Source organism: Bufo bufo, chromosome 1, assembly GCF_905171765.1.
Source record: "Bufo bufo chromosome 1, aBufBuf1.1, whole genome shotgun sequence".
Classification (NCBI taxonomy): Eukaryota; Metazoa; Chordata; class Amphibia; order Anura; family Bufonidae; genus Bufo; species Bufo bufo.
In genome coordinates, this window is record NC_053389.1 from 82,455,240 (window position 1) to 82,469,790 (window position 14,551).

The following is a 14,551-nucleotide window of genomic DNA, read 5'->3' on the forward strand; positions in this document are numbered from 1 at the left end:
ATATACAGTATATCACAGATATATTAAGCACATATACTAGCTATATATATATATTTATATCACTTCATATATCTGATATATATTTCCCACAATGTTTCATTCATTCTTCTACAAATTGTGACAAATTCACAGATTATTGCAGTAAATATCCTACCATTTATAGATCAATTGTGATTTATTTTCCAGACAACTTTTTGCTCAAAATGTATCTTCTAGTTATTATTATTATTATTATTATAGTCATGCCTTCATCATTATTCAACATCATACAGAGACCCCCCTACGGACTAACTACAACTCTCAGCAAGCCTAGACACTGCCCCCTAGGTACCAGGCGATACCCCTTCGCTCATTGAATCCCACACATTTTTTTTATTTCCCCCCCCCCTTAGGACCCCCTGGGACTTGTAGTACTGACCAGCGCTGAGGTGACAGGCGCTCAGCATCTCTCCTCTCTCTGCCAGCAGTAAACATGGCGGTGGGGCCGATCCATTATGTGTGAGGAGGGGGGGGGGGGAGGCATGTGTTCGGGCGCCGCGCGTGACGTCACCGCTGTGTTGATTTGCTAACCTTAAAGAAGAGAGGAGCTAGTGAGCATGAGAGCGGGCAGTGTGAACTGCTGGAGCCGGCTGCCGTTGCGGCTCTGACGGCATCTCCTCACTCACCTCCAGCCTCCATACATACATGCCGGGGGACAGCACACAGGTGAGTGCGCGGAGGGGACCTGCTCCAACTTCAGCCTCCATCACTCCCATCATGCGCACGAGGAGGAGTAGTAGTCCCTGACAGAAAGGAATGCTTACCTTGTTACAAAGTTGCTCGTATGTCCCTGTGCACACCGGGGGGAGGGATGCTGCGCGGGGACTGGGAGGAAAAGTTCATGTCAGCATAGGATGAAGGGCTGAACAGAACCGCATGCGGTACCGGCTCTGGCAGATTTAAAGGGCTGTGAGGTGACATGCAGAATCCTGCCTTGTTTATGTCCCCTCCATCCGAGACAGTGGGGACAAGGCGGGGGGCTGCCGAGTCGGGTCTTGTGTATGGATCCAGTCCGCAATGGTTCATGTGCACCCCCATCACCCTCTCCTCAGACCCCCCATCACCCTCTCCTCAGACCCCCATCACCCTCTCCTCAGACCCCCCATCACCCTCTCCTCAGACCCCCCATCACCCTCTCCTCAGACCCCCCATCACCCTCTCCTCAGACCCCCATCACCCTCTCCTCAGACCCCCATCACCCTCTCCTCAGACCCCCATCACCCTCTCCTCAGACCCCCCATCACCCTCTCCTCAGACCCCCATCACCCTCTCCTCAGACCCCCATCACCCTCTCCTCAGACCCCCCATCACCCTCTCCTCAGACCCCCCATCACCCTCTCCTCAGACCCCCCATCACCCTCTCCTCAGACCCCCATCACCCTCTCCTCAGACCCCCATCACCCTCTCCTCAGACCCCCATCACCCTCTCCTCAGACCCCCCATCACCCTCTCCTCAGACCCCCATCACCCTCTCCTCAGACCCCCATCACCCTCTCCTCAGACCCCCATCACCCTCTCCTCAGACCCCCATCACCCTCTCCTCAGACCCCCATCACCCTCTCCTCAGACCCCCATCACCCTCTCCTCAGACCCCCATCATCCTCTCCTCCTTATATATGATCTATACATTTGGAGGCTGCTGCCTGGAGTGCGGTCGCCAGACAGATCAGTGTGAACACGGAGCAGACTGTCTGGGCTCGCGGGGGTTACCTGTTCTCCCTCATAGACTTTCATAGCATCGTGGTCCTGCAGGGGTTAATCCTCCCCATCATCTAATCTTCACTGACATTGATGATGATTATTTGGGTATAATTCACCCAAAACTAGTTTTGTACAATGTTTTAAAAGGTTGGGGGGGGGGTGATAAAGGGCTTTAATAGTTGACTCATTAACCCTTCCAAGTCATCAAAAGGAGCTCTGTCAATAGAGGCAAACCCCCAAGCTCCAGAGAAAAGGGTCTGAATCTATGAAATATAGCGGGGGAAGGGGTAGCCTCGCTGTATGGATCTTTTATCGGGGTGGGGGACATTATTGGAGTTGATCGGATGGTGGTCTCCGGTAGGGATCTTTCACGGGGGGGTCGTTACTGGAGTTGATCGGATGGTGGTCTCCGGTAGGGATCTTTCATGGGGGGGGGGTCATTATTGGAGTTGATCGGATGGTGGTCTCCGGTAGGGATCTTTTATGGGGGGGGGGGTCATTATTGGAGTTGATCGGATGGTGGTCTCCGGTAGGGATCTTTTATGGGGGGGGGGGGGGTCATTATTGGAGTTGATCGGATGGTGGTCTCCGGTAGGGATCTTTCATGGGGGGGGGGGGGGTCATTATTGGAGTTGATCGGATGGTGGTCTCCGGTAGGGATCTTTCATGGGGGGGTTTATTACTGGAGTTGATCGGATGGCGGTCTCCGGTAGAACTTGCCATTGTCTCGCGCTTTCTTGCTCTACCTTGTATCTGCTTAGCAGCTCCTTCTAGAAACCGCTTACACCTCCGGGAAGAGGAGCAGAAATCCGGATTCTTCTCTGGATGCCGCTGAGCTGTAGCCCATATTTTAGCACCTCTTACATTAGGCGTGACCCCCCCCTTATTGTAGCCGGCTGTCAGTAATCAGCGACTCTGTATTCTCCTATTCCCTGATTGATAAGCCGCGCAGGTGGGTAAAGTGCCGGGTTCTGTCCGTTGGGGGTTGTAGTTTCCATCCTTCTGACCCTCGCCCTGTGGAACTGCCTTGTACTTTGCCACAGACAAAAACATTCTTCCCTCTGGCTGCACAATAGGACCAGCCGCTCTTATGGGGGGGGGGGGGGGGGTCTGTTTTCTTAGCCCTCGTTTTATCTTGACTTATTTGTCTCCTTCCATCCTTGATCCTTCTCTGTACCAGGGGCTCCTAAACCCTCCTTCATTCTGGATCTTACATTTCGGATGGACATGACGGTGTTTGACTTGGACCTGTAGGAATGTTGGCTAACTCCAGGCACGGTGCCTTCTGACTGTAAACCCACCGACGAGGGTCCGTCAGTGGAGTCCACACAGTCAGGTGGTTTATAGGATGGGTGTTCTGTGGGATTTGACATGTTCCCTTGTTTTGGGTCGGTTTCAATGGCAGATGTGTTAAAGCAGGGATGCCCAACCTGTGGCCCCTCCAGCTGTTGCAAAACTACAACTCCCAGCATGCCCTAATAGTTATAGGTTGTCCAGGCATGCTGGTAGTTGTAGTTTTGCAACAGCTGGAGGACCGCAGGAAAGCTTTGGATGGAGATGTAGCAGAGCCGGAGTGCTACATTGCCTGTTTACGGCACCTGCCCACTGAAACGACGCAGTCCCATGTAAATCTGCCTATCGCTGGGAGAAGTACGGAGCTGGCCGGCGAGGCGGTGGGAATCTCATGTGAATGAAGGCTCCATAGGATGTGTCTGCGGGCTCGCCTCTTGTGTGACCATCAGGGGGCGCTCTGTTACATTTGGGAGTAAATGTTGGCACTTAAAGGCACAGGACTCTTTAATCTCTTGCAGACAGTAATAACCGCACTCGATTGTGAAACGTCACTGAATCTGAGCCCACCCGAACCTAGATTTGACGCAGGCGTTGGCAGATTGCTTGGAAATGAGCTGATGACCTATACGTATTACGGCGGCACAGCAATATTAATGTCCCTTTATAAAGGTCGCTGTCCTTTTAACGTCTAGCGCGATATCGCTCTTATTTCGCATAGGTTCTGTGACTCGGGCAGATATTTGCCTCTTTGTATCAAGGGTCTCAATATTCTCCTAATAGAAAGAGAAACTATCAAAATATTATTATATAAATATAAAAAAAAAATATATATATAATATCCAGAAAATGGACGGCATTCCAGTTAGATGAGAAAAATTCGGTGATACCTTTATTCAACCATCCGGTGCAACGTTTCGGCTCTAAATGAGCCTTTTTCAAGCAGAGCTCATTTAGACTTATTTTACTTATTTACAGCCAGTGCCGCCATTTTTTATATATATAATATTTTGTACTAAGTTTAACTCTTGAGCTACCAGAGCATAGGATTTCACCCTTTTTGTCTCCAAAAAGTGTTATTGCTCCTCCATCATTACAGAAGACACACAGGAGATTATTACCCCCCCCCCCCCCCCCGCCCTTCTTAAAGGTGCAGTTGAACAATAGGTTTAATGTGAAGGCATTACGCTTTGTACTTTCTGTTACACAAACTTCCATTGTCCCCGTTCTTCTCCGTCTGACAAGTCCAATAAAGCGTCCTTCCGGACTGCGCCTTTCTATTGTTTAGCGGCTAAAGCAAACCTGTGTTTATGGCTGTTGCCGGTCTGTGCGCCATGGTTGGCCTCGCCGTTATGTGGAGCGATCGGGGACGTTTGTACATGAAAAAAATGATGATGACAAAATTTTCAGTTTTGAAGCGTTTCTTCTTCTGGTCTGTGGGGGCGACGCGAAAATGAAAGTCACTTGCTCTCCATTGTAGGACTAGAAACGGTGATGTACTAAACTTCGCCTCCCTGTCTGTGACCCGTCTCTCAGATCGCCATCGCACGGTAGTTTTAGAAACTGAAATGATGGATATGTTCTATGTGTTTAAGACACTAGTTAAATCCACCTTCCGCCAGTCGGGGACCTGCGGTCCGACATCTGTTTGGGTAGTAAGTTCTAGATGGTTTTTTGAGCGTAGATTTGCTGGTCCAGATGAGTATCTGGTGTCTTCAGTGAGGCGCCTGTTGACTTTTCGGTTCTGCTTGAGGGCGAATGTATAAGCAAGAACATGGGTAGAACCGATCAGACAGTAACCACTTGTGGTGGCTTCCTTTACAGATGTAGCAGAGCTGAATTCCCCAGATTGGATGTAGTCTACTGTGCCTGGTTAGGATAACGTTTGCAGTGCTACCTAAAATCTCTGCGCTGAACCTCATCGCTTCTGTAGTAACCCTGATTGTGGCACAATGACGTTCGTTATCCCCCTGTGGCCCTCGGCTTCTCTCTGTGTAGGTCCTTGGTATGTCATCAGTCCCTCGCAGACCTATATCCATTACAGTGTTCTGCAGTACTGTAGCCGTTCATCTTGTATAAGTTTACGTCTTTGTCGCTCTTTATGTAGTTTGTATATCTACCAATGTTTCCTTCTGTGGAATGTCAAGATCTTTGCCATTGTTGAGGAGGAATGCTTCCCCGATCATTTGCTAGGTCACTAATGAAGACATTTCAAGTCCCCATGGAGCCCCACGTGCTAACCTTTTCTTCCTCTGGATCTTGTGCATCTCCTAGAACTCTTGACCCCTGTCCTTCGACAGATTTTATGTCTCTTGTACTATCTTCCAGTTCCATCATATGACATGGACTATCAGGTCATTCTTGGCTATACAACCTTTTGCCCCTTTTTATACAAATGTCTGTCCAGAGGGGGGGGGGGGGGGAAATCTTTTAGATCTATTTTGACATTGGGAATCTCAACCATTCTTCACTTTATTATGGTATTTAAAGGGGTTAGGCCATGAGTGACGTAAATGAAAATCAAACATCATAAAGTAGCTAAAACCTGCCCTGTACCTCACATGGAACCAGAGAACCACCCCATACACCGCTCCAATTGCTCCACTAGGAGCTCGGGGCTTGTGTCCTCCCTGTAAGGCTATATTCACACTTGCGGCAGCGTGATCCGGCAAGCCGTTCCGGATCCGCCGATCTGGATGTGACTAAGCGTTTGTGAGACTCATCTGGATACGGATACGGATCCGTCTCACAAATGCATTGCAAGAACGGATCCGTTTCTCCGCTTGTCATGCGGACAGACGGATCCGTCTTGTATCTTTTTTACCGGTCTGCGCATGCGCAGACCAAAAGGACGGTTCCGGCGCTAATCCATTCCTATGGGGGAAAATGCTCCGGCATTCAGGCAAGTCTTACGTTTTTTTCGCCGGAGATAAAATCGCAGCATGCTACGGTTTTATCTTTTGCCTGATCAGTCAAAATGATGACCTCCTGATGCATCCTGAACGGATTGCTCTCCATTCAGAATGCATGGGGATATACCTGATCAGTTCTTTTCCGGTATAGAGCCCCTTTGACGGTACTCAGTGCCGGAAAAGAAAAACGCTAGTGTGAAAGTACCCTAACTGACACCGCTTCTAACAGAAGCTATGGCTTGTGGCAGTTGAAGATTTAAACTGAGCGGGTGTGACAACCTCCGTGGTGAGGTGGTCAAGAAATAAGGAAGATACATTTTATTGGATAGCTCACTGGCTGTCCAAAATGTTTAATTACATGCAATTACTAAAGTATTTAGATCCAGGTGCTGGTTTGAATATGTTTAGTGGCCCTACCCCATTTAAGTAGAATAACCGATCCAGTTCTAGTACTTTTGGGTAACATTTAGTGACCTAGACTGTTATTTTAGTTGTTCATTGTGGTGTAGCATCCAGGGCTGACCTTAGGTTATTTGTGCACCACCTTCTGTTGACTTCCACTTGGGGCGCATGCACACGACTGTATGTATTTTGCAGTCCGCAAAAAACAGATCTGCCAAAAATACGGATAACGTTCCGTGTGCATTCCGTATTTTTCAGAAACCAAAAGCTGGCCCTTAATAGAACAGTCCTATCCTTGTCCGTAATGCGGACAAGGATAGGATATGTTCTTTTTTTTTTTTTTGTGGAACGGACATACGGAAACGAAATGCACACGGAGTAATTTAAGTAGTGTTGTGTTTTTTTTTTTGTTTTTTGCGGACCCATTGAAATGAATGGTTTTGCATACGGTCCGCAAAAAAAAACGGAACAAATACTGAAAAAAAAAAAGTTTGTGTGCATGAGCTCTAATGGTGTGCCACGCTGCTGCCACGCCTTTGACCTGAACACTTGGGAGGTACCAGAAAGTAAAAACCACCACAGACCTGGAAGCATCACAATTAGGGGGAGGGGGGGGGGGGGATGATGTTTTTGTAAGTTCATAATTTTTCTCTACCCAAAATGAGATCTGTTAATGCTTTCAGTGCTTTGCTTTCATACGTGGCTGAATTTATTTTTATTTTTTTCCCTTCTACCTATAGGTCCATTGGTTTCCGAGTTTGGCCCACCATATCAAGCAACAGATAGACTAATGACTAGACCCCAGGAGAATTATGGATTTGACTAATATGGGTATGATACAGTTGCAAAACCCCAATCACCCCACGGGGATTCTCCTGAAAGCCAACCAAATGCGGTTGGCGGGGACGCTCTGTGATGTGGTGATCATGGTGGATACTCAAGAGTTTCATGCCCATAGGACAGTATTGGCTTGTACTAGTAAGATGTTTGAAATACTTTTCCACCGTAGCAGCCAGCATTACACATTGGACTTTTTGTCGCCAAAGACTTTTCAACAGATTTTGGAGTATGCTTACACTGCCACTCTGCAGGCCAAGGTGGAAGATTTGGATGACCTCCTGTATGCAGCCGAAATTCTAGAAATTGAGTATTTAGAAGAGCAATGTCTGAAGATTCTAGAAACTATTCAAGCTTCAGAAGAGAATGATGGTGACCTTTGTACAAGTGAGAGGGCCATGGATGACGAAGAAGACAGAAAATCGAGATTTATTAAAAACATGTTGAACGCAAAGCATTCCAGTGAAGAAAGTGGTTATGCCAGCATGGGCAGTCAGAGCTTGGTGGATCAAAGTCCATCAGTGTCAACGTCCTACGGACTTTCTGGTATGAGCCCAACCAAGACTGCTGTAGATAGTTTAATGACCATTGGCCAGTCATTGCTTCAAGGAGCACTGCAACAAAATGCACTAGACTTGCACTCCGCCGGCAGACTTCAAAGTCTTGCAGAGGTGAAAACAGAAGTCATGCAGGTTGATGAAGGCACCAACCATGCTAGCCCAACTGCAGAATCCAGTGCATCTGGAGACAAATCCGATGAAAAGGCCAAGGAGAGTCCAGGAACCCCAACCCGCAGTAGTGTCATCACAAGTGCTCGAGATCTGAGCTTTAACCGTGATGAGAATGCTCCTGAACAGTCTTTGGAATTGAGTCAAGGTTTTACCCTTGGACAAGATCATGCAATTTCCCACGCAGAGAAGCATCTTAGCGTCTACTCCGTCCTACCAAACCATAAGGGTGAAACGATGCTTACTGTGCCAACATCTATGGCTTCTGCTCTTCACATGCAACCAGCACTGGCTGTATCAATGGACTTTAGTGCTTACGGTGGACTTCTTCCCCAAGGCTTCATTCAGCGAGAGCTGTTCAACAAGCTAGGTGAAATTGCCGCTGGGATGAAGAACGATGGTAGAAATATGAGTGAGCGATGCAGTGTGTGTGGAGCAAGCCTTCCAGACAATGACTCCATTGAACATCACAGGTAAGGTTACATAACTGCTCTGTACGGTGCTCGCTCTTTGTAGAGTTTAGAATCTTTATATATTCATTGAGATTGACCAACAAAGTTATGAGATGCTGGATGATCTTGATAATTGTGAGGAGATGGAAATAAGTCCAGCTTCATTCTGCACAGGTAAGACGCTATGGACACTGGAACTTTCAGACATCTGCAGTAAACCACCTATCCTTGGGTGCTGGTAGCACAATCTCTCTGGTGCTCATAGATTCAGGGTGAGCCCCCGTTTTTAATGTCATGTGGAACGTACGGCAGCAGGTTGTAGAGCAGGAGGAACTGAGCAGAAATCAATGAATAAAGTGCAAGTTAGGCCTCATGCACATGGCCGTTGTTTTGGTCCGCATCCGAGCCGCAGTTTTGGCGGCTCGGATGCGGACCCATTCACTTCAATGGGGCTGCAAAAGTATTTGCTTCGTTCCGTGGTCCGCAAAAAAAAAATTATAACCTATCCTATTCTTGTACACGCTTTGCGGACAAGAATAGGCAGTTATATTAAAGGCTGTCCGTGCCGTTCCGCAAACTATGGAACGCACACGGACGCCATCCGTGTTTTGAGGATCTGCGATTTGCGGATCACAAAACACACAACAGTCGTGTGCATGTAGCCTTATGTGGAGTCTTTTTCCTGCAAAACTATTAATGAATCTGCTCAGCTCCTCCTGCTCCATAACATGCTGCCTGTGGATGGTACAGTTTGTAGGAAGTGGTATAATAATGAGACTTGCCTGTGTGTGGGGGGCGGGGGCTGATCACACCCTGATAAGGGTCAGGACTCACAGCATTCTGCCATAGAACTTTTTATTTTTATTTTCTTTTTTTATTTCTTTTCCCAGATTAGGTCTGTTTCACACATGCGTTGTTGTTTTCCGGTATTGAGATCCAGCACGGGATCTCTATACTGGGAAAAAAAAAAAAAAGTTTCCCTTTAGTCCTCATGCATTCTGAATGGGGGGGGGATCTTTAAAAAAAAATAAAAAATTTAATTGGGGTAATGAGATCCTCTGCTGACTCTCAATTCCGGATTTAACAACGCAAGTGTGAAAGTAGCCTTAGCGTGCATTCACACGACTGTACCGCAAAACATGGATACCGGCCGTGACCGTTCCACATTTTGCGGACCGCACATGGCTGGCACTATATAGAAAATGCCTATTCTTGTCCACAATTGCGGACAAGAATAGGACATGCTCTATTTTTTGCGGGGCCACGGAACGGACCATCTCTTGCAGCACCATTGAAATGAATGGGTCCGCAAAATTGCAGTCCAGTTGTGGACCCATTCATACGGTCGTGTGAACGCAGCCTTGGTCTTTTAATTCAGCGGGGGCGTAGTGGTTTTTTACCTGTTTAGCTAAGTGCAGAAAAACGACAAACTACATTGCCACTTGACAGGATCAGGACTTTTTGCAGTTATCTTGCCATTTTTGATAATGAGTATTATTTTCAGACCGCTTAGGAGACATTTAATTGCGTTCCATTTCCCACCCCTGTAAATGTTCCAGCGTACACACAAATTATCCGTGCCCAATTATGTAACCTTGCACAATGGAGGTGCCATCTCTATTATTCCCACACACTGTCTGTGCCAGTTTCCAAATCTAGTCTGCCACCTCATCAGTACAGTACACACTGTCACATCAGACACAATGTGCACAAACTTCCAGATCTTAATCACCGGGAACGGGGAGAGGACACGATGTACCAGTAACACACAGGTTAATCATCTGCGAGCCGGGCATAATGAGCTGATGCGAGGTGTGGGATGGAAGGCCAGGCTTGCCACACGTGCCGGGTGTGGTGTACTTGTAACATTTTGTTCTTTTCAGTACCCAGCGACTCGAGGTACAGTACAGCGCTTGAACATTTGTGGGTGTGTCTGTACATTACATTAATTTGGACTGGTGACATGACGAGTCTGAATTGACTGTAATCAAATTTTATTTATTTTTTGTTACCTTGACTTTTAGTATTTTATAAAGCAAGGGCAGTTGCATCAGTAAAGATGATGATTATTTATTATTATTATTATTATTAGGAACTCCATAGTCATAGAATTAAATTTGTTCTGTGTTTTTCTTAGAATTGGGATAACAGTAGGACAGCTCTTGGTAGGAATAGATAGAGGTCCACAGAAGAGCGTTGCGTTGATTAATGTAATGTGTGGCGCTCTAACTGACTCACTAGTCGGCGTGAATGGTCACGTGAGGCTGTCCAGACAGAGGACGTTGGGGCCAGGACATGGAGATACATGGAGTGGCTGTAAAAAAAAAAGTATATCCCAAAAACTTTCCACCCATTCTAAAAAAAAATCTAAATAGAAAATGGATAGGATATTTACATATGGGCTGTTAAAGGGGGCTATCCAACTGCGGGTGGCGCTAGGGAGGCTCGTTCCTGTTGTGGCCTGAAGGATGGGTCACAATGGGGTAACCCTAACTGACTACTATTGAGGGCACCGATCACACATCTACTAGGATCTTGTGATCTCTGTCGTCTCTTGCTGTAGCTTCGCACCGGTGGACAACCTTAAAAAAGAAATTGGTCTCCTCGCACTTGGCCTGAAGTTTTTGTCGCTTTGTATAGAAGAAGAAAGCTGAAATGCAGAACTATAGATAGATAGGAATATAGAACCCGCCTGTCTAATGCCTCCTAGCGATTTTTAAGCACGTACGAGGACTTCACCTCCTTTCTCCTGCCCCCGCATCTGAACTGCTGGTTTGCAAACCAAGCGATAAAAGTAGAAAAAAGTGGTTTTTGAAAGTGCCTGTATAAGGGAGTGAGGGGGAGACGTGTCTGTTAGTAGAAAATGTTAAACTTTGCATATACGAGTTTTCCCCCTTTTTGATGGTAGCGGAGGTTCTCATGATTTTGTGTAATCTCATATTGGCGCACATTACTCACACCTGACGGCTCTGCGTTCTCGCCTTGTCATCCTACTGTAGACTACAGTACATTCCTGTACTCTGAGTCAGGTTTTCATTACAGCCGAGGTTACATTGTGTACTGCACTTTTTGTACTGACTCTTTGACTGTTACTCTGCACTCGCCACTTTTCTAAAAAGCGGATGGGAGCGGTTCAACCAATTTAACACCGGTTAGGCTACTTTCACACTAGCGTTCGGGGCTCCGCTTGTGAGTTCCGTTTGCAGGGTCTCACAAGCGCCCCCGAACGCATCCGTACTGCCCCAATGCATTCTGAGTGGTTGTGAATCCGCTCAGAATGCATCAGTCTGGCAGCGTTCAGCCTCCGCTCCGATCTTTCCATTACACCTGATCTCTGTGGAGGCTTCACTACTGGTTTTGGCTCCCAATAACTGAAGTGTGAACCCGTCCTTAGTGGGCACAGTCAGTCTGCACCCACTGTCCATTACACCACCCATGTGTTGCCACCATTCGACATGAGCGAAATCATCAGTTTGGGTTATGTACAAGACTTCTCCCCCTCTGTCTAGGTAATTGTGTAACCTAAATGCTCCTCAGCCATTGAGATGAATATAGAGTCATTTTTATTTTTTATTTTAATCCAGAAATACTTCTATATTAGACAGACCTTGCAACACAATCTACAACTTTTCCCCTCTTATGCCAGGTCTAAAAAGTTGTGCTTGGCAGGGAATGGGGCAGGCCCATCTAATTTACCATTTTCAATATAAGACGGCTATAACTTCGGTGGATCCAGGACAGGGCCTTATTAGGACCGGTGTCTAAAACGCTGGTCTTAATAAATGTGCCCCATAGTGTATTTGTATCAATTTGCACACACAAAAAACTAAACCCCCCTAATGTATATGTCAGAAGTCGTATCTGTCCCACTATGTTTATGTAGTGACACAGTCTTCTATACCCGCCGTGTCCTACTAGAAAGGAGAGCAGCTCTGTAGCCTGTCAAAGGGATGGATCTGTTGTCCTTTCATTGATTTGAGACCCTACATTTTTTGGATCAGAAAATAAGCAGAAAAAGTCAAACTCTTCATTTGGATCCTAAAGAATTGATTAAAATCGGGTGAACTGGACTTGGTGCTCCAGGCTCAGAACTAGTATGAATATTAACCAGCGTTGCGGTTTCCGTGCTGTAGTCCTCGATAGACCCGTCAGCCTCTCGTGTGTCGCTCACATCTTCCTTCCATGCACTTCCCTCCACCCACATTTTGGTTCTGTTTTAAGCAACAATTGTGGCTACAGATTTGAAGATGTGAAGATTTGAAGATTAAAAATTCAGAATCATCAGTACAGAGGAAGAAAAAAAAAAGGTGTAATCTTGACATTTTGACAGCTTGATACATCTGATATAATAGCAAACTTTTTTTTGTGAAACTACAAAAGCCGATCTATTAAAAAGGACCCATGGGCTCCACTGACATGTCCGTTTCTCACGACTCTGCCTTGTTGTGTTCCTCCTGGGTGTTACCTTTTCCTTTGTCAGAGGGGTCTGTCCTCGTTGACACTGATTGGCACGTGTCAGACTGTGTAGGGGCTTACCTCCAAATGGCGACACCCAGTATCTATTTATTCATACGTTTCTAGCAGTAGAACAGGACAGTGTGGAACAGTAAAAAAATATGCTCCGGAATTATTTCGCAAAGAATACAAGTATTAACAGACAGGTCTACCCTAAAGTTGGTCGCCTGTTGACTTTTTGATTTAGTTGGTGGCTCTTAACAAAAAAAATAAAAATACAATCATTAAAAGGATTATGTTGGTCCTCTTAGTTTACTAAAGAAATGTAACCAGTTGACCTATAAGAAGTTCTGGCCTCTAATGTGCCAGTTAATAAACCTCACGTTGCACCCCTCTGTTGGATCACCTCTGTTTTTTAACCCTTCCTTTTTATAACCAAGGTTTTCCAAAACTCTCGTCAAGTACTTTTTCCAAAGCGGAAATAGTGAACACCATAGCCAATGTCGACCACTCTGTGTCCACCCTAAAATCGGATTGTGTATACCAGCCATCTGCCACCCTCCCAGATTATGTGGGCGTTTCCTCAGGTTTTAGTTTATTCTCGTGTTTTATGTGTGCTTTTTTTTATTTATTTCATTGAATGTTATTCACACCGAGGTCTACATTACATTTTAAATGAGTTGTCCATGGTTAGAAAAGCATGGCTGCTAATTTCCAAAAAACACACCCCAATAGTTCTTTGTGGTGTTACTCCACAGCCCTATTCAGCAGAGCAGAGCTACTTTTTAAAGAAAGTAGCCATGTTTTTCTTAACTTGGACAACTTTACTAGACCTTTTTGTCTAGAGTGTATTAATATCTTCAAGGGCTACATTTTTTAGATATTTTCTTGGTGAAGCATTTTTTGACAGATCATATGAGCCTAGGCCACTGGTGCCTTCAGAAGTGTCTTCAGCACAATGGTCATTGGCTGTTGACCGTCTTCATCTTATTGCATTTGCCACCTTTTGCAGTGATGAACTCTTTGGCCTGGATTTACCCAGCTTGCAGTGTTTTTGAATAATACATGGTCATCTTGGATAGATTAAATACCAGGTGTTGTAATTCTGAACGGTCAAAGTTTCTGGTTCCGTTTTGTACAAATATAAAAAACCATTCTTGCTCCTGTTCTGCTGTAAAAGCTGCACCGTACCCCATCTTACCAGCAGTACTGAATGGCGCGTTAACCTGGAGAGGAGGCAATCTTCTGCCAATAGTGTTGAGGTAAATTAAGAACTAAGTGGTTTTAATATAGCTTTCTATTTTAGCGGCAGCTCCTGATTAATGCCAGCCATGGAATGGTCCTGTTTATTGGTGGCACCTGGTATGAGAGTCTCCGTAATGGAAGCCAGTCCCTTGGCCTGGTCTCCCTTTGTGAGGAAGGCTGTGATTAGTCTTTCATTCTTTCTCGGCCCTTGGCCTGGCTCAGGAAATGAAGGTTCCCCTCCCAGCTGACCTGAGCTGGGTAACCTTTGCCAGTGCCCTGTCAGAGGCTCCTGGGATTTGGAGCAGGGCCTCCTATACTGAAGTGAAGCAGGGAGCACTAATAGGCTGAGGTGACTTATTTATGGGCTGTTAGAAGAAGGATATGGGGGGTTGTTTAACTGGTTGCATCCCATCTGGATTTTCTATGAATATGTGCTATATATATATATATATATATATATATATTCCTTGATCTGTCACAGGACAAGTAG

The 14,551-nt window shown here is 46.0% G+C and overlaps 1 protein-coding gene across 1 annotated transcript in view; it reads left to right on the forward strand.

The window, feature by feature from the left end:
* Positions 1 to 552: 552 nt before the first annotated feature.
* ZBTB16 (zinc finger and BTB domain containing 16) overlaps positions 553 to 14,551 on the forward strand; it is a 121,575-nt gene continuing 107,576 nt past the window's right edge. The window contains exons 1-2 of the mRNA XM_040426796.1: positions 553 to 705; positions 7,085 to 8,382. Of these exons, the coding sequence (XP_040282730.1) occupies positions 7,157 to 8,382 (1,226 nt within the window). The 5' untranslated portion in view covers positions 553 to 705; positions 7,085 to 7,156. The remainder of the gene's footprint in view (positions 706 to 7,084; positions 8,383 to 14,551) is intronic.